Raw genomic sequence first — 21,651 nt, forward strand, 5'->3', positions numbered from 1 at the left:
TTCATGGATGTCAAGAAGAGGGTTGCCACTGACTACAAAGGGATTTCGATTTGTCCTATTTTATCTTACCTGCCATGATATGAAGTCCATACTATAATTCAAACAGGAGAAAAATGAAAGATTATACTTAGTATTTGCTTTCAATTTTAGATTAATGCCCTTAGTTGGTTTATTCCTAGAAGTGGCAGATGTGTCCCTGTCTTGTGGAGACTTACAAATCTTCATTTTAAATGAGATGTCAGTGTGTATTACTCTCGTAAATGAAGCAGGATTGCAGAGCAGGAAGAGGAGAGAGAGTGTCGAAGGACCAGAGCCACTTTCTCTTCTTAGACTTCCAAGTACTGCTGTGCATGACCAAAGCTGCTAACCCTGGGAAATTCACCTATATTTGTCCTTGCCATCACATGTTAAGTCTAGATATGTGCTTGACTGGGTCTTCATTATGAACCTGTTTACATTCACTGTGGTACATAGGCTACTTTACTGAAAAAGCTTCGAAGACTCTTATTTATTTATTTGTTTGTTTACTTTTAAGGAGGAAGCCTAACTAAAATGTAAGGTATTTCTGGCATTGACTCTTTTTTACGATCTTTTTAAATTGGAAAATACTTCTATTTTTCAAAACATATTTGAAGTACATAATATACTCATTGTGGCCACTTCTAAATCCCTTTTCTTAATCAGTGCCTCAGTAATTTATCAGTTATTAAGCATCTTTTGGAGGGGATAAAAGTAATTTTATTTTAAGACCAATAATTGTGATTACAATTTATAATCCCCCCAAAAGACATATATAACCCGTTGAGATCACTGTGGACTTATTTTAGAAAAATAGGCAATTAGAAATGAGATTTTGAGGAATGGGGAAAGGTACATTAATTTTTAAGTTCATATTTCTTTTGACCTACTGCATAAGGACGTAACTATATGGGGGTATTTATATCCATCTTTTTACAATAGGTATTTTATAATACTTTTGTTGTTCCTAAACTACAGAATGCTTCTAGCCCCTCAGAACAGTCTTCATTAAACTGTGATGTACGTTTGCTAGACTTCACCTTAGACCTTACTGTGTCTTCAAGTAAAATGTATAATGTAATGCAAAGCAAAAACTATATCACTTTTTCTAAAGACTAGTGTTATTAGATGTTGGATGCAGCTCGTACACAGAGCTCATGTTTGAAGGATCTTTGACCCAGACTGATGGGATAATTTGAGCAAAGTATTTAAATAAGAACTGTGGCCTCTACGGGAGCAGCCTTGTCAGGAGTCCTTGACAGGAGACCACTGAGCTGCTCTTTCTAGGTGTTTCTTTTCCTTCTTTTTTCAGTTAACTGTCCTTGCCTTATACATCACTCTTCCCTCTGGTTTTCCTCTGTGCTTCATAGGACAGGGTCTGACTCTGCCTTATGTGACTGAGCCCACCAGAACAGTTCTCCCCCCGTCAGACTGTGCCTGTCTTGTATGAGGAAAAAAAGCTGTACAAATCTGCTTCTTTTTGGGGATCACCCGAAGAGGTGGCCTTGTAACCTGTTCCCAGAGCTCCAGGGGAGGCTGCACCCAGCCCGGCTGGGCTCAGCTGAAATGCTCCAGAGGGAAGAGCCAGCTGGAATCGGGTAGGCAGGGTCGTGCACTGCGTATTGCACCATACTAGATCTGTCAAAATTTTTGCTCTGTTCTCCCTTCTGTACCACACTCCCACCTTTCTCATCCACTCGTATTTATTCTGCTCATTTTTATAATTTTTTTATTGACAAGGCAGCTAAATGACATAATCTCAAAGAAAAAACAGAAACCAATGGATATTTTGCTAAATTGGTTTGTTTCAGATTTGATCAGGATGGAGAGAATAGGTGCAGGCAGGTTAAAAAAAAGCCGAAATGCTCTCGTTGCTTATATCACTTCACAGATCACATTTCTCCCCCCAAATGTAATTATTTGAACTAAAACGGGGCAGGGGAGGGAGAGAAACAACCTATAACGGTTGGTGCAATATAAAACTCTAAATTAAACAGAATGAGGAATTCCTTGTTTGTCAAGCAAAGTTCCTCTTTTTTAAAATACGTTTGAAGTTATTTCCATTTGGCTTTGCAGAGAGGGTTGTGCATATCTCAGAAGGTAAATTTGCCCCTCAGTTTGTTACTGTATCACTGTAACACAACAAAAAAATACAGTTGGTGGTAATTCTGTTAGGCACAGTACATTAAAGATAGTGAACGAGAGAAAGTCAGCTATCTGCTCCAGTATGAATTCTCTGCAATTCGAGAGCAAAATACCCTTCTAAACAAGTTCACTGTCAGGACAGTGCACTTGCCTGATTGAAAGGCTGTTTATTTGAGTTGTTTTAGAAAAACTCATCTCTGAAATTAGACAGAAAGAAAATAGAAAAGGAGAAGTGTCTTCCTGTAATAAGCATTTAGAAAAAAATTGCTTTTAGAGAATTACAAGTCCTATGACTTGATACTGCATCAGGCTCGTGACATTTAAGATAATACAAGTATTTCACAGCACAAAAGCAAATCATGTAATTTAGCTTGCCTCAACAAGCATTGCCTCAGCAGGGGTCTCTAATTCAGCACAGACAAAAGATTTTATGAAGTTCTCAGTATAAATACCCAGAATACCCTTGGTGCAGAAAGCCTCCCAGAGCCTGTACAATAGTCAGCTTTAGACCATGTAATGTAACAAGGAGTTGAAACCTATTGTGGACCGGGGGGGGGGCAAAGTGAGCTTTATAAACTCAAGTATAGAATCTGTATCAAAACTAGACATTAGATAAGTTTGGCAAGAGCTAATGAGTACTTATTTGTGATTTTGTTAAAATTTCACGTTAGCCTCTAATCGTCTTTACACACATTAACTGGCTTATCCTCACACTGTCCCCATGGGATACATTACTACAATAATACTCTCTTATAATCCATGGAGATGGGAAAGCAAGAAATTCAGTGCCTGCTTATTCCAAGGTTTAAAAAGCGACCAGTTGCTGCATAGGTATCCATGTGGCACTGGAACTGAATGAACATTTTTTTAAGATTGCTTTTAGCTTGGAGCCCTCTGGGTCATCTCTAAGTGATGTGTGGTTTGAAGCTGGAGAATCAATAACCTACCGGTATTCACAGGTTCTGAAAGACTACCGAGAGCTCAGTACGGAGCTGAATCAGAGATGCTATTGCAGTAGTTTCTTCCAGCTGGTGCTCTTAACAGATGATGTTTTTCCTGACTGCACGAGCTCTGGGCTGCGCTGGAGTCCTCCGAGCGTCAAGGAAAGTGTAGCAGGTTGCTCCACTGGGGTCATATTCCAGGGTACTTAAAGTCCTGCGGAGGGAGTTTCTCTGGCATTCAGAGACACACTTTGCTTACAGAAGCCCAGGTTCATTCTACCTTGCCACAGTTTGGGATTTACTGTCCAGCTTTTCCTAAACATGAAAACACAGCCTTGTTTTAGGTTTATGGTTCTGAAAACATTCAGTTGTGCTCACGGTTCATTGTAAAAGTCAGTGTTATAATGGATGTCCTGATAGTTTATAGAGAGGCTTCCCAGCTTGGCTAAGCCAGTTGAGGAACAGGGCTGGAATAAGACGAGAAGTGCTTCCTTCGTTGTTGACACCAGGAGCTTGTGAGGAATTACTTTGCCTGATGCATGCCAGTATAACTAATGGTAATTAAATTAAGCTATAAAAGTGAAAATTTCAACTGAATACAAGATAAAGCTTCCTGGTAATATGATATATGGGGCTGTAGGATGGTCTACCTGTGGAAACAGTTCTGCATGCAGTTTTAGAGCTCAATTAAAGTATTTCTGTATTGGCAGAGAGAAGGCCTACTCTTCTGATAATCTGATAGAGCATCTCTAATTCTATTCACCTTGGGTATATTAATACTACACATAATTAAAATCGGATCATGATAAATTAACTAATTTGCCCTTAGAGTGATCAAAGGCCCTTTTGCCCTCAGGGCTCATAGTAGCTGCTGCTCTTCCCCCTTCCAATTTAATCATCAGTCTGAAATGTTTATTGAAAAAAATTTTTTTCCACAAATTGTACTTGGAAAGTCACCAGCTCCTGGAGCTAGTGAAGTGTAAGGATGCCCTCTACTGAGCGTGTGCTAAGCAGCTTTGTTTTGGAAACAAAGCTGTCCCCAGCTGGGTGCAGAAAGCAGTTCTCAAATAGCTGAATCTCAGATCATACAGCCTGAATTATTCTAACGTACGTCTTTAATTGATCCTGAAACAAAACCTGCAAGTATCTGATGAAGAGTGGAAACTAAAGATAGTTTAGTCGTAGGAGTTGAGAGAAAGAAAAAAAAAAACAGAAGCGTAGGTTTCAATTTTCCAGTGAAAGGTGCAGCACAATGCTGGAACCCAACCACTTGAGCATGAATGGAAAATCACAGCAAGATTTACTTCAAAGGAGTGCAGATGCTTCATTAGGCATAGATCGGAAAAAACCTTTACCTTAGAATCCAGAAATAAGTACAAGTCTTTACGTTTTTTTAATTTGCATAAGAAGCTACTTTAGCAAATGGCAACCCAACAGAAGGAGAGGATATTGAGAAAAAGCTGCTGTCACCTATGTTCTTCAGTTTTCTAGCTTGACTCAAATTTAGGCTTGGATTTAGAAGGGAAACAAGGTTGAGAACTTCCCTTTTTACTTCCTCAGCGTGGCACTGGCAGCTTCCGCACTTCCCTGCCTCAGGCTGCCGCTCGCGCGGGGTCCTGCAAAGCGCCGCGCAGCAGGAGGGGCTCTCAGGGGCGACCAGCTGGGGAAGCTGCGGGAGCTCCTTGAGGCACGCCTGCCGGGCACTGCGCTGCAGCTCTATATTTAGGGACGGACAGTTGTGAAAAGGCAGCTCTTGAAAGACATCATACTTTACCACTTGTAATCAGAAATATATTCAGTGGTGAAGGAAAACTTGACAGTGAGAGGTGCTAAATACATTAGCAGTAAAATATATCTCTATTTCTACTGTGTGCTATTTAGGCCTTGAAATGATGTTCAAGAGGAACACAATAATAAAGCCATCTTTAAATATGGCATGCGCAAGTAGATTATTTTACTTACATGTGATACTTCAAAATTTTGCCTTTTGCTGAACCACTAAGTCTGCAAAAAAAGTTTATGTTTTAACTCACAGAAGGTCAAGATATGTGTGTATCCATTAGCAGAAGTGAAGTCTTCAAGAGGAATACAATATCTCTTGATTTGTTTCTGAAAAGATTTGGGAATTCAGAAGAACCAAGAACAGCAATGAAAAGCTAATCTTGTGCTGCCTATTTAAATCAGATCAAAGTTTCCTGTTTCTTTCTTCTCAGTGAAAGCCAAGTCAGGACTTCTTTTGGTCTCGGATCGCTGGAAGAGGCTTAGCACCATCGTAACAGCCTGTGCAGTCTCTTCTCTTTAGTGCATGGCGTTTCAGAACGCTGCTAACTGGCCACTTCAAACTCAGATGTGTGCTATGAAAAGCAGCTGTATCTTGGTGAGGCTAATGGTGAGGTTTCTGTCATTGAATTAACCATATAAATAATTCAGTATGCCTGAGGAAATCTGGAAAATGACAACTTCTGAAATATATATTAAAAGCAAGGTACTGAATTCTAATTGAATTTCATGCTTATGGCAGAGTTTTCTCTTACAGGAGGTACATTTTTTTTCTAGCCCTTGTTTTAACCAACCAAGTCTAATGCAACCAACTGATTATGTAATAATTTACTTCATTTCATATATAGTGGATCTGGATAACAAATTTTGGCAAACGTGAGCTAGAAAAAAGTATTCTGACAATAGTCAATAAATATTCTTTCAAGCGTAGAGTATTTCTGAGCACGAAAGTAAAGAACAGTAGCACAGCAGCTATGCATGCAAACAGAACGGTGGTATCCGAGCCTCGACCCCGAACGTCTTGGCAGCCCAGGTGCTGGCTGCACAGGCTCAGCATTGTCTACCTCCGGTCTGCCACTGCAGCAAGATGGATCAACTAGTCGACATAAGGTAAAAATATCCTGAGTTCCTAATCCAAACAGAGCCATCCTGCCATTTGGGAATAAATTAGTACAAGGGAACACAACCATATCAAAACTTCTGTCTTTGAAGTTTTCTCCATAACCAAAGCTATTTTATTTTTAGTGAAACTCTTCAGATTCATTTGATAGCAAAGTACAGACAATTATAGTTATTTTAGTTTCTTCACTTTGGGTCTTTTTTATAATTTTTGTTTGTTTCTTTCTGTTAAATATTAATGCATTCCTTCTGAATTCTGTAGCTAGGTCAGCTTTTTGACATGGAGGATATTGTAAAATATATAAAATGTTACCACAATATTGCTTGAAAATTAGATCACTTAGTTCATTGCTTTTAGTTTATGTGATTCTGTTGACTCAAAATCAGTGAGAAAAGTGAATTAAGCCCCATTTGCACATCATGAGAAACTTTCCTGTTCCATTATTTGTTTTTTACTGTTTTTTTTTTCTTCTGTGAAATGTATTTACACCTTCTAGATAAAGTTGTCTTATAACTGTGGGCTTGAAGCTATTTCTAATAGTGATCAGACTTTCACAGAGCTAAAATATTTATTAAATGAAATGATCTTGCTTTCATATGTGTAGGTACTTACCTGTCTGAATTAGCATGAGGAATCTAAGGAATCTAATATGATGAGAGTTACGTGTTAAAATTAACTCTGTGGGTATTTAGTAGTGTTTCATACCTTTTAAATTATCAAGAGAAAACATATATACTTTCTATGGCCCTCTGATGGAGACATCACTGGAAATTTTTTGGGGTGAAGGGTATGTTAAGCTTTTATTCCAGGATTCACTATAAGAGAACATAAATTGGGATACATTGAATAAAAATATGTTATGCTATTGCAGTAGTTTCTTCCAGCTGGCTATATTTTTTATATATACATATATAAAAAATTATATGTATATTTATATTACTGAATATACCTCTTTTCTAAGTATTCTTCTAAGCATAGGAAAGCGTGCAAGTTTGAATTCCCATGCGTGTGTAAAATTGCTGCGACGTGCAAAGCCTCGCGCCCGGGTTCGTCGCTGGGGCCGGCTGGAGGCGTTTCTGGCCTCCGCGGGCTGAGCGGGCGGTTCGGAGCGCTTTGATTGCCTGCCTGATTGTTTGCGAGATGACTGGCGGATTGGCGCTGACAGGGTAATTTACTGAAGATTGCAATGTCACGCTGTATCCGAGGGGGCTTGCTAGCATAGAGATGCGATTGTCATGACTGACAGGACACTGGGAGATTGATATGCCAATTTAAAGTTCATGGTGCCGGTAAAAGTGTTCGGTCACCGCAGCCCATAATCTGCTGCCTGATGAGGTCATTACAGACATACCATACGCTCACCTATAATAACAGGCACGGCAAAAATGTGCTGCGGCTTGAACAGGTAAATGTAAATTTGGCAAAGGCAGTAATTTATATCCTTTGTTTTGCTGCTCTATTTCTAATTTGTTGATAGGATTCTCTTGACTGACAACCGTCTGAATAAAAGAACTGAGCAGACTAAATAGTGGGCAATTTTAAGTTCATGGCTGTGGAGGTGTCACAAACTGAGAACGAGCAGGACGCTGAGGAAAAAGTTCTCAGAGTCTGATAGGAAAACTGTCTTTAGTTATAATCTGAACCCAGTGGTGTCCTCACATTGATTATATGAAGTGGGTGGAAAATGGGCTGCAGCAAAAAAAATTGCCACTACCAGGTTGGAAAGGATTTCAAGATGAATGGAGCTCCCAATGTGAGTAGGCCTCTGACCTTAAAGAAATGTATAGCTCTGACAACAAGAGAGTTTGTCTAACTCATATTTCTTTAGAGAGCTGAATGAAACATTGTCAGCATACCTCAGCAGTTTCATTTTTAAATCAGAAACAGTTATTTCATGTACATCCATTGGAAATACAAGGCTAATTGCAAAATGAGAAAACTTTTTAAAAGTTTTAAAAGTTTTTTAAAAGCTTGAAAAGTATGTCTGTCATGATCTTACTGTAAGAAACAAATAGTACCAGGTACAACCTGCCAGGATAAATGTTCTTGTGTATGACACCTGGTATGCATCTAGGACGTATCTGTATTCAGCAGCTCAGATTAATATGCCTTAGGGAGTCTCTGAAAGTTTACAGACATAAGTATATTGCAGACTAAATGCCTGATTTTTGTGATTTTGTGCAAGAAGATACATGAATGTTTCTAATTTGTTAGAGATAGCAGTATTTTAAAGTAAATGGTTATTAGTTTCTAAATTAGAGTAGAATTTCAGTAAGAGTCCACATTTGAATTAAATGATGATACTCAAGGAAAGGATGATGCTAAAGGGTGTTACAGAATGTGTTAAAAGTAGTCGGTTGTGATTTACCTAACTAATGTAGACCACTCACCTGATTGAGGATTCCATTTTAATTTCTGGTGTTTAGATTCTAATTTCCTTTAAAAACACTTAGAAAATATTCTTGATGGATGATCTGATGTGTAATATGATGGCTGAACTCACCAGCTCTGTGACCAATCCTTCCTTGTGCAAGTGTGCGATTGAGTTATGATTCAGATTTTTAAGGGAGGTGAGAGTTGCATCAGCACTTCCTTATGAATTGGCAAAATGGATGCAATGTAATTTTAATTAGATAATGTTAATTTACTCTGTCAACCCTCTCCCCTTCCCTAATGTCCAAAAAAGGAACAAATGAAATTAAATTGCATTGCTCCTAAGACTCTAAAAACCCAGCAAGCAAATGTAAAAATTTTGTAAAAGAAACAGTTGAAAAGATCCCCCCTCAAATCCTGTACTCCTTCCTCTATTCCTTCTTCTTTACTTCAACTCTTAACAGATTTCTTTAGGCTTGATTCTCATCTAACACTGATGTAAGTTGTAACATAAAGGGTGTTTAACCAGTGCACTTGAGGAAGGAGTCTCATCCTCATTGTATTATTGGTTCAATTACTAGTTCTATGGCATAGAGATGTTATGAAGAATAATCATTAATGTTTTTTTCCTGTACCTTAAGATATTCATTAAATATTATTACTTGATAATGCTGTGCAGCTGGCTGAATCTCGCTGATTCTTACCCTTTCAGATGGTTTGGTGGACTGTCTAGACCCAGACTGCTGCCTCCAGTCTACTTGTCAAAACAGCCTGCTGTGCCGGGGCTCACGTGATCCTCTTGACATCATACAGCAGAGCCATTCTGGTTCACCAGCTGTGAAGTCATTCTATGATCGCATCAAGCTCTTAGTGGGGAAGGACAGCACTCACATAATTCCAGGAGAAAATCCCTTCAACAGCAGGTAGCAGCTATAAATTATGACATTGCATCTGTGCTGTTGCATTGCTTGGGAAAATTTCCCCCAGCGATTTTTTTTGTGTTTTAACGTGAGATACTGCATTCAGGATCTTCATGTGTTTCCATCGCAGGGATCCATCCCACTGAGGGCAGTCTGTTGCAATTTATAATCTTGTCTTTATTTTGTAAAACTGGGTTTATTCACATTTTAACATGCTGGCAACATCTAGAACAAGTTTCCTTACACTGAGAAGGAGCTGCTGAGGTTTTTATTTTATGAAGGCTGTGATCTGCAAGAAGGGGAACTGCACACTAGTTTCCTATTAGAAATAGATTGCATTTTATGTAGTGCAGATAACAGAAATTTCAATAATGAAATAGGTATTTCTAAATATTTTAAAGATGCATTAATTTTTTTTATTATTTTTTCCTTATATAAAACTGTTTTACTTGGTACATTACAATATCAGGAGATCTGACTAGGTTTTGGGTTTCTTTTGTGTTTGTTTTCTTTCTGTATGTCTGTTCTGCATTTGATTATTAATTATATATTAATATGGAATCTAAAAGCCAGCACATCATTAATTAATATGTGATGCTATTGTGTCCTTACAGAAAGAGTGGTATTCCTATTTATCAATATTATTTAAATGTGTCTGCATGGGAAGATGCTAAGAAATTGATGAATTTGTTAATTATATTCATATTGCCCAAGTTAAAACTGAAGAAAGAGCTCCATTTGGGGTAATGCCCAGAAGATCATGCTTCATTACAGACAGGAATCCCTTTTTTGGTCAAGATCTCATTGTAGACTTACTGGGTGACATAGAGTAAATCACTAAATATTTGTCTGTAAAATGAGGATCATAATATTTCTGTATCTACAAGATGGAACCATATTGCCTTCATCCCTATGATGCTCAAATATTAAAATTATTTCCATATTCTATCACTAAAAGCCCTACTGCGTCCTATTTCATATAATATAGGTTTTATTCTATTCTGTAAAATACTCTATGCAGAAATACATGGAGTTGCTTGGAAAAATGGTATAAAACTGTTCTGTTATCATCTAAATTTGTTAAGAAATTTTTCTCATCAGCTCTATAAAAATAAACCAGGGAAACTCCTGTACTTTTCTTCAATGTTGCTTGAAGAAGACAGGAGAGAAGCTTACTAACTCATCAGGCTGAATAATTTGTCCAAAAAGGAACACAGGCTGTAGCATAAAAAGTGTACATCATCCACAGGCTGGTGCACGCTGCTATACATCTGTTACAGTCAGCATATTTCCTTGAGAGAAGAGGAGCATCCAGTTCCCTCTTGCATATTGTACACTAGCCACTGTTTTAACTCTTGCCTCGTTAGGCCACTCAGAATGGAAACGAATGTATTCCCTATACCTGTATTCCACTATCTTCTGATAATGTTCAATTATCTTATTAATATGATCCAAAACTTTAATTCCTAGATTTTAAAGTATTTCACCAAAGCAGGTGATTATCACTCCCAATTTCTAGAGGAGTATAGTGACTGGTAGGCATTCCTGCACTGACTGAGGTTGGATTCGTCTCCCAAGTGTAGGTGTTTGCTGTGTAAAGGTCTGTCTCTGAGTTTGTTTCCAAACTCCATTAATAGCTGGTGGAAAGAGGCAGGTGCTCCCAGAGCATGATGCATCTGACCTACTCTGATGTCTGTCTTAAGCTGCGATGATCCTACCCTGGACATGCCTGTTTCTCCTCATTGCCTACAAGAGTCGAGGTGACTAGCACATTTGTAGACATCTAACACAGGGCGGTGAACCTCACTCTCAGGGACCAATTTGGCTGAAGGACCCAAGTGTTCTTCCCTGCAGCCTTGTGTTATTCATCGAACACTACTGCCTTTCATATTACAGTGAAACGTTCTCACCTGTAATTCAACATGAATACTACAGGTTTGAGGAAAACACTCACTGGTTGAAGAGAAGTTCCATACTTTTATGTGACCTCCTTTAGAAACTAAAGGAGCGGTGGGGAGAGGAGCAGGAGGAGACTGACTGGGGAGAGCAGTGAGCAGGGCAAAGTGGCGCTTGTGGGACCGGCCCCCAGTGTCCTCACCAGCAGCAAAGCACTGTGAAAGGAGAAGAGGACTGACTCTGTCTCTTGGAGGAATAAGCCTCCTTATCTCCTTTAGTCCAAGCAAAGTGGGTAGTCTGTTGCCTGAGGAACATGTTTATTTTGCCTGTGCCTAAAGCTGGCTTTGAATCAAATTCTTTCTCCAGCTGATAAAGTGAAAAGCAAGGATTACAAATCGGGACTAAATGCAGTATACAAGTATCAATCACTCCCTGAGAGGAAGGTACATGAACTGTGATTTGGACAATTAGTTGTATAAACCAGAGGTAGACACCCCCCCCCCCCACACACACACACACCAAATGCACTGGTGTGTATGCCATTGGAGGCTCGTTATAGAAGTTGACTTTGAGAGAGAAGTATAGTGGGCAAGAAAAAATGACTTCAGAGAAAAAATATCCAAAGTATCAATGTTTACAGTGTTAACACTAGATAATTTTCAATCTGAGATTTTAAAATGAAACTAAGACCTTAAAAAGTTGGTCAGAAAAATTCAAACATAGAGACCTTCCTCAGAACGGCTGATGATAGCCATGGACATTTGCATTTGGGTTTTCCCCTAAAATGCTGCTTTCTATCAGAAAACTCTTGACCTACTCTGTTCTTAGGACTCGGAAAGAATGGGTCATCTCTGTGCATCATGTTCATCTTAAAGCCATGCTGCATGTCTGAATTCAAAAATTGGAAGAATATCCACTAATGGAGGGACAGTTGTCAAAACAGCAGATTACAGTTTTAGTAATTTTATCAGAAATTGAATAATGAGTTGTTCCAGTTGCACCATATTTTTAAGTGTGTTGGGCATGCACAGACTTGGTATTGCACCCAGTGAGTGTTTCCAGAAGTGCCCAGTTGTCTTTTCAGTGGGATTTTAGGGCTCCTCAAGCATTTGGGAGGCTTTTGAAACCCTTTCACAATTATAAATGTAAAGTAGTTTTCTATTCCTATTCTTATTTTTGTTCCTATTTCTATTCTGCAAAACCTGGTTAAGCAAGCACATTTGATTTCCAGCCCGAGTGAAGGCATTAATTCCCCTTCGGCATATACAGACCTCAGTACATAGGCGTGGTGCATTTTCTTGATTTAAGTATGGGCAATATTGCGGTCAGTTCAGTATTCCAAAAAACTTTGGATTAAATCAGATTTGGAGTAAATGAGGCACAAGTGTTCCCCTACTCAGTTTATAAACACTGTAGCTCTGTTTTCGTAACTAACTTTAATACCTTTTATTATGTTTCTTTTTCAGTCTTGTGTCTCTTATAAGAGGCCAAGTGGTGACTACAGATGGAACTCCTCTGGTTGGAGTCAATGTGTCATTTGTCAAGTATCCGAAGTACGGCTACACCATCACTCGTCAGGATGGCATGTAAGTTTGCTTTTTCCATTCAGTACCTATTTCTTATGTTGTATCTTTGCTGATTAACAGATGGTGTGATCTAGTGGAACCACGTGGTATCATGCAGTGAATTCCTCCCAAGGCAAAGAGCTATCAAGTAAACATGAAAGTAATTTTTCACATGGCATTTTGAATACTAACTGAAGGTAAATATGAAAAGGCTGACTTCTGGTAATAATGTGTTAGAAGTCAGGCTCCCTTCAAATAAATTGCTCTGTATCTATGAAAACATTTGTGAACTACAGTAATATCCAGCTGAGACCAGAAATATTTTAATTTAAAATGCAAGCCAGGCTAACACTGCTGGAAAGAAAAAGAAGTATCATTATAAAATAGTAGATTTTGTTAAAAGTTCCCTTCTATCTCTCTCTTTCCTTTTGAAGATCCACTGTCTTGAGTTTCTTCGGGGTAGAATATAATCAAAAGATTCTAATTGAATACATTTAGACAATTTCCTGCTGTGCAAAGAAGTGCTTTTTTCCCCCTTGTATCATCTGATTTGAAATGCACACAAATTCAGATAAACAAAAATCAATGTGTCATGGTTTTTCTAGCCTACTGGCTATGGCAACTAAAACAGTATATTTGTGTCACATACATTGTAAACATTTGCTGTTTTATCTTGATCTTTCATGCAAAAAATTGAATTGAAATAATTGATATGAATCAATTGAACTATAGGGAACTATATTTCATTTCCACATATTCCACAGTATTACTCTATTATCATTAAAGTATAATGTTGTTGATTTCAGTGGTTTAATACTACAGTAACCGATGAACTGAAGTCTATTCAGATGCTGAATAGAATGTCGAAATCATTGGATAATTTGTTGCATTGCCACTATTTACATGAAACAACCGATACTTAGTTCTGTTGTCAGACAGGCGGAGAATTATTTTGCTCATTTAGGCCAGATTTCAAAATGGACACACACCTCCACATTATTGCCATGTTATTGTGGGGATTTGGGAGTAAGTACATAATCTCTCTGAAAAATGTTAGGTTAGTTGTCCTGGAGACAGGAATTCTCATATCCTTAGAACAGAAAGAGCAGAACTTTTCATTGTTGTTCTCTTACTGCCATGTGTCACATTCTCTTTTTAATGGACAGCATCCCAGGAAAGGGATAATTCAGTGCTCAGCTCAACATGAACTTGCTTTCTCTGCTGATTCTATGTATAAAGGTGACTTGTAATAATAAATCAGATGTTTTGTTGGGTTTTAATTGTTTTATTTTAAAGCAGGTTTTTTAATACAAGGTACAAGGTTTGTTTGGGTGGCTTCAAATCACTGCTACTCTTGGCTAGATTTCAGTCAGCTGTTTAGCTGCCAGAGGCTCAAATCCCATTACTGATAATTTGCAGCATGACATTTAAAATACACATATTGTTATTATATTCCATTAGCCATGAATGCTGTCACTGGAACTGCTCAGTCTGGTCACCTCTTATGTTAAGCCCACATTTTTCTAGGTTTGACTTGGTCGCAAATGGTGGCGCATCCCTAACTTTGCACTTTGAACGGGCCCCGTTTATGAGTCAGGAAAGGACAGTATGGTTGCCATGGAACAGCTTTTATGCGATGGATACGCTTGTGATGAAGACAGAGGAGAACTCCATTCCAAGCTGTGATCTAAGTGGCTTTGTCCGTCCTGATCCAGTCATCATTTCATCACCACTTTCCACCTTCTTCAGTGACGCCCCTGGCCGCAATCCCATTGTACCAGAAACCCAGGTGAGAACAGCATGAGTGAAAAGGATAGGGAAACCAGTGGTCAAATGCTACTGTTGACCCAAGCCCTCACCAGAGAGTCCCCTAGAATTGCTATAACAAATGCTTCTGTAGATATGCATTCGTTCTGACAGATACCAGACTTTCTAATGAAGCCTGCAGGAGATATCCTAGGTTTCTGTCACCCAGACACATTTCTCTTTGACTACCGTACACCTTCTCATTATCATGCAATGTATCAAGTGTATTTGTGTATTTCAGTTGACAGCTAAGGTGTTTCAAGGGAATTTTGCAAAGCCTCGGTGTGTGCTGCTAACCACAAGCTGATTTCTTGTATGTTAGTTAAGATAAATGAGAAGTTATTTATGATATATACTGGTACTATTGTTTTCACTACTTTATTCAGTATTTTTATTAGTGTTTACTTTATACTAAGCGTTAGTGGAAGTTGCAGATTCATGCAACTGCATCTTCTTGTGATCCCCTTGCACATAACTTGCAATAAAACTTACTGTTATTTGCACTTTTGCCAGCAGTGGGCTCTTAAAAAGAAGCATAACAGCAGCCAAATAGTTATTTGTCCAGAAAATCAACTAAACTGTATCACTCTACTGGTTTGAGGATACTCATTCCCGGTAGTAAAAAGTCATTAGTTCCTAAGAAAGTGCAAAGAGATACTATTCTGAAAAAATACAAAGCATGAATGTAAACTGTTTTTTTTTCTTACTGAGGTTCTTCACGAAGAAATTGAGATCCCTGGCTCTAGTATAAAGCTCAGCTACCTGAGTTCCCGTACTGCTGGATACAAATCCTTACTTAAGATCACCATGACCCAGTCACTTGTGCCGCTGAACCTAATTAAAGTTCATTTGATGGTAGCAGTGGAAGGGCATCTGTTTCAAAAATCATTTCAAGCATCTCCCAACTTGGCATATACATTTATCTGGGACAAAACAGATGCGTATGGTCAGAAGGTTTATGGATTGTCAGATGCCGTAGGTAAGTCAGCATATAGAAGCTCCAAAACTTTCCAAAGAACACCTGTAACTTTTAGTAAGAAAACTACAAAGATTTTCTGTGCTGAAGCAAATATAGATTAAACAATTCTTGTCTCCCTTACACAGTTTATCTTTGTATTATGTTTCTTTTAAACATTAAAGAGCACATTCAAAGGCTCTAAACTCTACCAACATGCCTGTGTCTCCTGATGGGTAGTTCCTTTAAAAGATTTAGACCAGCCAATGGGAAACCTGGCCACAGGAATTTAGGATGAAACCTAGTCCATCACTATGTCTCTATGTTTTCTTTTCAGTTAGCAAATGAATCTCATATTTGGCTTGGTTGGCATTCTTCAGTGCATTCAGAATCTCTCATGTGCTGTTATTATTGGTTCTTGTAGGATTTGAAATTCAAAATGAATGTAGTATTTTCTAGTGCTGTTCAGTCTAGCGGTTTTGTAGCTATTTTTAGTTTGCATATTTATAGATCTTGATTCTAGTGGGTAGGAGAAAGGGTGGTCATCACAATATTTTTATGTTTTCGTTTTCATCTGAAAATCAGAAAAGATTTGATACAACAGTGCTAAAAATGTTCATTTGGAGCTGTGCCAGCCTGGAAAAAAGCCTCATTTTAAAAATCATTCTTCTTTTCCGTATTTTTATGTCTTCTCTTTCTTACAATACTGCATAGGATATTACTTTCCTGAGTAATGTTTACAGCTTTTGTGTGCTTAAAAACACACAAAGCTTTCACTGCTCCTTGATATATAGTATGTAAAATGAATGCATTAAGTATCATAAATAAATGCTGTGAACACCCAGCAAATTAAGAGCTCGATCTTGTTCTGATAGAAGAATTTTGTTATCTTTTTTTAATTCTGTTTCTCACTTTCGTCTCACCAAACCAGTCATTTCCCAAAGCCAGCTATTCAAAGAGAAAGTGATCAGATCCCTGCAGAGTACATGTGAATGAAATTTCAAATCTGAATCTAGTCAAAGATCTGAATTTAATATTGTAGAACAAAAGAGAAGAACACAATCATTGCATCTTCATGAGGGGGCTGGGGAACTGACATGTTGAACCGTTTGAACAGGCTCTGGACATTTAATCAGTGTTTGTTCATCAAGTATATTAGATTCCATTTTATTTTTTTCAGTTTCTGTGGGTTTTGAATATGAGACTTGCCCCAGTCTCATTTTATGGGAGAAGAGGACAGCACTACTGCAAGGATTTGAACTAGATCCTTCAAATCTAGGAGGATGGTCTTTGGATAAACACCACGTTCTTAATGTCAAGAATGGTGAGTTAGTTAATTCCATGTGTTTTCTGTGCTATATCTAGTGTTTCAATCTGTAAAAACTTTTTATTTGCATTATTTTTATATTTTGAAAAGTGCAATTTCTCCACTCTTTTTGTTTAATTTCTTTAGCTTTGTAAAGCATGGGGCATGCTTTATTTGTCTAAAAAAAATTGCAAAGCATCACTTTCTTAAAGTCAGAATCTTTATTCCATGTTCTTTTGTGCCATCTGTCTGCCTTCCCTATTTTTCTTATCTTAACCACACCCGTACCTGGTTCCTTTAGTTTGCCCTTTTCCCCTCTAATCCTTAAAAGGAGTATGAGCCTGTGACAAGATTGGTATTCTTGTCTGTCCCTTCCTGTTGTCGTCTATTTGTTTTTTCCTCGCTTCTCTCTGTCTTTAAGTAGCCTAAGCTGAGTGTTCTTGGTCTTTGCATTTTACCAGTAACTCTAAGGCAGTTGAATACTTAGCATATATTTCATTTGATCCCTGTTAACTGTTTTGTACAGTCTCTCTGCTGTTCTTTGCATTAACAAATTTCAGAATATATTGTTGCACAAGAAATCTAAGGTAATGTCCAGAATTAGCAAGATCAGGCTGTTTAAACACACTTTATAAATGCTGTGCAGTGGGTCAAAGAGCATATTGAAATAACCATTTTGTGTAGTTCATGATGTTCGCTGTTGTCATCAGTGATGGCAGCTGTACTTGCCACCAGGGAGTCAATCGCTTTACTTTAAGGTTATGCAACTGTATTTTCAAAGGAACATGAGGCAAAAAGCTTCCTGCAATATCTCTGCGGTCTTTAGTGACATTGAAAATGGTCACTCAGTCAGAGAATCCCCTCCCTTCCTGGAGCAGCGGTCTGCTCTTAGAGCAAATGTATATATAACAAAGAAATCCTATTGTAAAGGCATTTCTTAAAGCCTAACTAAGATCCCCCCACTAGCTCCCCTCTTGCTTTCCATTAGTGATCCTTAGTAGGCCAAGAGTTTAGTCTTTCTCCTATATTTTCATTTTTTTGTACTGTCTTCTCCACCATCGGCATTTCTGTCCTGAGAAAACCTGTAAAGGACTGAGAGGCAGAAAGGGAAGAGTAAGGTTGGCATGAAATTCCGAACAAAACATACCCCAGGAAATTGGAGGTAGAGGATCCGAGTATGCTGATAAGGAGCACATCCTCTCTGTTGCTGGCCTCCCTGCTTCCCAGTTAGTTAATGTGACAGTCTGATCCATTGTCACAGGCTAGAGAGAGGTATGACCATATTTTTTTTGACTATGTTTTTAGGTTTGGATTTGAGGTTGTGTTGTGTTTTTTTTTTAACAGAGACTCTTCCTTACACCTTATTCTCACTACTACAGGCCTGTTTCGCTCTTTTTGCACTCTAACTTACCACTACAATGTTGAAGAACCAGGCACTGTATAGTCCTTTAACGCCATCACAACAGCCATTCAAGACAAAACTACCTGAAGTCCCATGTAATGTGTGACTGTAATAACCGCTTCCTCTCCGGTTCGTTATTAGGTATATTGCACAAAGGCAATGGAGAGAATCAGTTCCTGACTCAGCAGCCAGCTGTGATAACCAGTATTATGGGGAATGGGCGCCGAAGAAGCATATCCTGTCCTAGCTGCAATGGTCTCGCAGAAGGAAATAAGCTTTTGGCCCCTGTAGCACTGGCAGTGGGAATTGATGGAAGTCTCTTTGTTGGAGATTTTAACTATATTCGGCGTATCTTCCCATCCAGGAATGTTACTAGTATTTTGGAGCTGAGGTAAGGTGTTAATCTTAGCACTTCATTTCTGTAGCCTGTGCTTAAATCAGCATTTACCATTACTTTTTATAATTTTGTAAAACATTATCACTTTCAACCTATTTAAATTCCAGTGGAGAAATGGGGCACAGAAATGCATAGCTCAAAGTCGGCAGCTAATCAGAGCAATGAATGTAGAGAAGGACTGAAGAGTCCCAACTTGTACAAAGTACAAGGACAAAAATACAAAAAGTACAAACCAGCTTATTCTCTCCTGTTGGTGATCATTTGATATGATCTCCCTTCAGTACTATACATCACTTAGTTTTGTTTTAAAACTATGGGATTGACTGCCATTAGGTGTTAGCCACAGTGATAAAGGTTTAACAGCTTTATGAGATTAGAAGGAAGGGTTTTGTATCAGTGGTTTTGAGAGCCACTTTCCCACTTCTTTCCCATGCTTGGAAGTCTATTTCTGTAGGTTGGCAAGTGCAGTTAAGGTTGACATAGAAAGCCACTTTACATCATCAGAATACTTTCGAAGAGTGTATCTCTGTTTCCCCTGCCCCCCAAATCGTTAAGATTTATTCACTTAATAGGGAAGGCATGAGTGTAGAGTATACCATTCCACCCATTTCTGTTCCATCTCCTTTTCTCAGTCCTCTGAGAGAGGCAAGAGCTACTTCCTCAAACAGTCACTCATGTAATTAGTCCTTATTGTTCCGGCACTGCTGAGTATTTGCAGAAAAATGAGGAAAAACTGGACTCTGCATCACTGTCTTCTGATACTTCTGCAGCCCACTCAGGCAACAGGATTAGTGCTCTTGTGAATTGGATGCGACTGCCAAACACATTGAGTGAGTTCAGGTCATTAGTCTTTTTTTAATAATATGACCAATAAGCAATTCCTCCACTTCTACTTTTAGCTTTTAACCTGTGGGGGAAAGTGCAAAATGGTTGGGCTATACCAGAGCAGGAGGCCTAGCTCTGTTTTACACCTCTCTCCCGTTCATGTCATTCTGTTGATGTCACTGTTGTGAGTTCTGGTTTATATCAGAGAAAAGAGATCAGGTTCAGGCCGGTTGTATTCTGAAATCACTCTCCGACACCCACCTCGTGTACCACCAGGCTACCTTGAAAATATCATCCAAAACATAGATTTTACTAGTTGCTCATTTTCCGAAGGTTTTTTAAAAAAAATCACAGGTCATAGATTATCCAGTGCTTTCTGCTAGCAGCTCAGTGTAAGCCAGAGAAGGTGGCTGGTGTGGCTGTGTGACCTGCTATAACATATCAGTATACTCTAACTCTGCAATTTATAGACTATGTTGATTTTTTTTCCAATTTGCTCAGCTCTGTCTAGCTTTCTAGTAAACAGGACTACAGCTTCACAATGAAGAAAAACGTTTTCAAACTAGAATATTTAATACAAGGCATTTACAGCCATCTCGCTTCTGAAAATCAGGTCACTGACAAAGTTTCCTAGCACAACTGATACTTAAAAATGTCTACAAGTTTACAGCAGTAGTAATCTGAGCACCTTTCTGGCTGTGCAAGAGGAAAACTTGGGCTTTTCAGAATGTGTGGGGAAAATGGGAAAGCACATCATCAAAGTTTAAGATGCCTGTCTTTAATTTCTGCTATCACCCTGCTCCTGTTTTCTTTTATGAAAGAAAGTTTTCCATAGCATAGTTTCTTTAGCTTCTGTTACAACTGCTAGCAACAAACAAGGAAGCTATTGTATCCTGAGTACTGTTGGTCATCTGCAAGTGACTTGCCACCCAGATTTTTGCAGTGATCTTTACCATCTGTTCTCTAAAGGGAATCAAGGTCTATTCTAGCAAATATTCATAGAAATAATTGTGATTCAGCAGTCACCTTAAAATCTGTATGACTTACACAGTTAAAAGTGTGAAGATTTGGGCCATTGAAGTATGAATGAGAGCAGAGTATCCAGGTAGTATCAAAAAGCTTGAATAAAGTTGCAAATTGTATTTCTGTACGTAAAACAAACCAAATAAGTCACTTATTTAGATTTCACAGTGGATATCATCTTGGTTTTCCATAGGCCAATATAAATCTTGAGCAGCTTTGTAAGTCAGGTTATGGCAGTGTGCGTACTGCCTTGCGCTGCGCCTTACGAAGGTAGCTGATCCGAGAGGCGAATAGGAATTGAGACTCAGGAGTGCTGCAGGTCACCCACAGCCTTGGTATTGCAAGCGTGGGGTTGTGCACTGGGCACTGCCGCTCAGGAGTCACGCACCTCACTGTTTCCTTCGGTGTGTACTCTTGACTGGAAATGTCATAAAAGATGACACAGTAGTAATATGGAGAATGTACTAATTAACACCTAGGGAAGCAGAGAACACTTTTGGCTTTGTTTCTAGACAGGAAACTAGGCATCAATTAATGCAACATATCTCCCATTTTACAGTATCTTACTCCTCAGGTAAAAGTTATTTTATAACCTAAGAATTGCTTTGATTGGCTTAAATAGATTCTAGATAAAATGCTACCAACTAGCATCCAAATTTGCTTTAAGCAATTATTTTGTAGCCTGGGGGAGAAGAGAATGAACTGCGTAGCAGAAATTTGTTCAGAAATAGCCCGTTGGAAACTGTTTTCATTTAAAAGGTTGCCTCCAACTGGCAGGCAACATCCTAAGCCCAGTGCTTCCCCATTCCCACCACTATATTCGGAAAGCTGCCAACTTCTCTCCCTCTTAGCCCACATGCTACGCATTTTTGCACATGAAAGCTGTTTCAGTGGTCCTGCAAAATGTATGGGGGGAGGGCAGGGGTATCATACTAGGCAACTAGCTTGCAAATGTAACGCTCCCACTTGTTCTTCATCCCTAAACCAACCGAAGGCTAGTGCTGAAAAGAGATTTCTTCTCCTGTGTCCTTTTGTAAAATAAAACAAATACTATGTTTGCTTTACCATCTATTCTTCAGCTAACTGTTTGTTCTTTTTCCTTCTGTTCCCCTTCTATAAAGAAATAAAGAGTTTAAACATAGGTAAGACATGAGCTCTTTCCCATATAATTTGATATGGT

General features: G+C 38.6%; 1 protein-coding gene across 1 annotated transcript in view; it reads left to right on the forward strand.

Moving 5' to 3' along the window:
- Positions 1–21,651, forward strand: part of TENM2 (teneurin transmembrane protein 2) — a 544,540-nt gene that overhangs the window by 493,588 nt on the left and 29,301 nt on the right. Inside the window, exons 16-22 of the mRNA XM_067304576.1 lie at positions 9,089–9,299; positions 12,659–12,778; positions 14,285–14,546; positions 15,275–15,542; positions 16,699–16,842; positions 18,368–18,617; positions 21,593–21,613. Coding sequence (XP_067160677.1) covers positions 9,089–9,299; positions 12,659–12,778; positions 14,285–14,546; positions 15,275–15,542; positions 16,699–16,842; positions 18,368–18,617; positions 21,593–21,613 — 1,276 coding nt within the window. The remainder of the gene's footprint in view (positions 1–9,088; positions 9,300–12,658; positions 12,779–14,284; positions 14,547–15,274; positions 15,543–16,698; positions 16,843–18,367; positions 18,618–21,592; positions 21,614–21,651) is intronic.

This window comes from Apteryx mantelli, chromosome 14 (assembly GCF_036417845.1).
Source record: "Apteryx mantelli isolate bAptMan1 chromosome 14, bAptMan1.hap1, whole genome shotgun sequence".
Classification (NCBI taxonomy): domain Eukaryota; kingdom Metazoa; phylum Chordata; class Aves; order Apterygiformes; family Apterygidae; genus Apteryx; species Apteryx mantelli.